The 2,259-nt window shown below is 36.6% G+C and overlaps 2 protein-coding genes across 2 annotated transcripts; both read left to right on the top strand.

The window, feature by feature from the left end:
- Nucleotides 1-440: 440 nt before the first annotated feature.
- On the top strand, nt 441-1,079 carry LOC137621908 (uncharacterized). Its single transcript, XM_068352412.1, has one exon. It carries the CDS (start codon nt 441-443, stop codon nt 1,077-1,079), a length of 639 nt encoding a protein of 212 aa, XP_068208513.1.
- A 181-nt stretch (nt 1,080-1,260) lies between these two features.
- Nucleotides 1,261-1,758, top strand: LOC137621909 (uncharacterized). The gene has a single exon (XM_068352413.1). The coding sequence runs from the start codon at nt 1,261-1,263 to the stop codon at nt 1,756-1,758; it is 498 nt and encodes a 165-aa protein (XP_068208514.1).
- Nucleotides 1,759-2,259: the final 501 nt, after the last annotated feature.

Below are 2,259 nucleotides of genomic sequence, written 5' to 3' on the forward strand. Positions count from 1 at the left end.
TACTGATTAATAGGATTAAGGATAAAACAGAGAATGCAATCTTGGAAGTACAGGGTGGTTTTAGAAGGGTACGCAGACAAAATGTCGAAAGACAAAATGTCGAAGGTCAAAATGTCGACGTCGACGGTCATAATGTCGACACTCTTTGAATATCAATAGACAAAATGTCGAAAGAAAAAATGATGATTGTCAGCATGCCGTTACGTTAGCCTGACAGTCTTTAAATCTTTAAATTACCTATTCAACAGCCTAAACAGTTTATTAAATCGTTTTTGCTATATAGTTTAACGAACCAGTTTAACTGCTTTTAAATAACGGTGTATTCAAATCTTATTTCTTCATTTCCTTTCTTGGAAGTCCAACGGTGTATTCAAATCTTATTTCTTCATTTCCTTTCTTGGAAGTCAGTCTTTATTATTACTTTCATAAGGCTTCCAAAAATGGAGTTTATCAAAACAAATAAAGGAGGTAAGAAGCTTGTGCACGATGGATACATTTACGTGATCGATAAGCAGAAAGAAGAAAAAATATATTGGAGATGCGAGAAACGGGGACTTTGCAGTGGAAGACTTGTTAGCAATGGTGAAGGGATATCAGTATCTCAAGAACACTGCCATCCTCCAGATTTAATGCGAAAAGAGGTGCTCAAAGTAAAAGAAGAGTTGAAAGAAAAAGCTAGTGAGTCGGAAGAAATTACTTCCTCGATAGTGAACAAATGTACTCAAAATATTCCTTGGGAAGTAGCCGGAGCTTTACCGAAAAAGGAATCACTTTCACGTACTGTGAAGAGAGTACGTAATTCTCGAAACGGTAATGAAGATTTAACTGTTACAACGAGAGGGGAAAACTTTTTACAGTACAGCTGTGAAGAATTGAGTATTTATTCAACATCAAGGAATCTCCAACTTCTTGAAGAAAAAAATAGATGGTTTTGTGATGGCACTTTCGATTGCGCTCCAATAGGAAGACAGCTCTACACAATTCATGCCATGATACAGGAAAACAAGACTCTTCCTCTCGTGTATTGCATAACAACCCATAAAAATGAAAAGACTTATGACCATATTCGGCTGGCTTGAAAGTCGTAACTTGCGACCAGCCTCAGTATCACTAGACTTCGAGCTTTCCGCTATCAATAGCGTAAAGAAATTTTTCCCAAACGCTGAAATCTGCGGATGTTTCTTCCATTTTGGACAATGCCTATGGCGAAAGGTGCAAGGACTGGGTTTGCAAGCTTGGCACTCAAAATCTGAAAATGCAATGCTTATAAAAAAACTTCAGGCAATTGCATTTGTGCCACCACATGATGTATATGATTGTTTTGACACTTTGGTATCAAGTTTTGATGACGAAACCGATAACATTTTAGATGGATTCTTGCAATACTTTGAGACTACATGGTTAGGCGTTTTTCAGCGTGGACGAAGGAGACGCCCAAAGTTTGAAGTTAAATTATGGTCATGTTATGAGAGAACACTAAATGGTTTACCAAGAACAAACAACATGCTTGAGGGCTGGCATAATGCTTTCAAGAGGAGGATGACAATTATCCACCCAACGGAAGAAAAGCTTCTTCGAAAACTCCGTTCTGAACAAGCAAGTACTGAAATGGTACTAGAGCAAGTTTTCCAGGGAAAGGACGTTGGGAGAAAGAACAAAAAATATATAGATGTAAACGCCAGGTTGAAAAACGTTGTTGAAGGATATGACTCTGATAATGTACTGGACTTTTTGCAGGCAATAGCTCGGAATTTATAACGATGTACTGTTATTCCACTATTAAATATTTTAACCCTTTTTAGCATGTATTAATAAAGCAATAATTTTATGGATCTTTTTATACACCTATAACTCTTTATCTATTAATTTTTTGTCTAAATTGAGAAAACCAAAGAAAACATATTTTAGTATCAATTTACATTCTTGGAGTTCATTTAAGAATAGTGTGTTCAAGTGTCTGAACGTCAAATATTTTTCTTTCGACATTTTGTCTATTGATACTCAAAGAGTGTCGACATTATGACCGTCGACATTTTGGTTGTCGACATTTTGACCGTCGACATTTTGTCTTTCGACATTTTGTCCCACTACCTTTAGAAGAGGTAGGGGTTGTATGAATCAGATTTTTACAGTTAGGCAGATATGCGAGAAATATTTAGCAAAAGGTAAGGAGGTGTATGTTGCGTTTATGGATCTGGAGAAAGCATATGATAGAGTTGATAGGGAAGCAATGTGGAATGTGATGAGGTTATATGGAGT

This window comes from Palaemon carinicauda, chromosome 28 (assembly GCF_036898095.1).
Source record: "Palaemon carinicauda isolate YSFRI2023 chromosome 28, ASM3689809v2, whole genome shotgun sequence".
In the NCBI taxonomy this organism is placed as follows: Eukaryota; Metazoa; Arthropoda; class Malacostraca; order Decapoda; family Palaemonidae; genus Palaemon; species Palaemon carinicauda.

What these genes read in the sequence shown, in the direction of transcription:
- LOC137621908 (XM_068352412.1), top strand. Translation starts at nt 441, where the DNA reads ATGGAGTTTATCAAAACAAATAAAGGAGGTAAGAAGCTTGTGCACGAT.
- LOC137621909 (XM_068352413.1), top strand. Translation starts at nt 1,261, where the DNA reads ATGCTTATAAAAAAACTTCAGGCAATTGCATTTGTGCCACCACATGAT.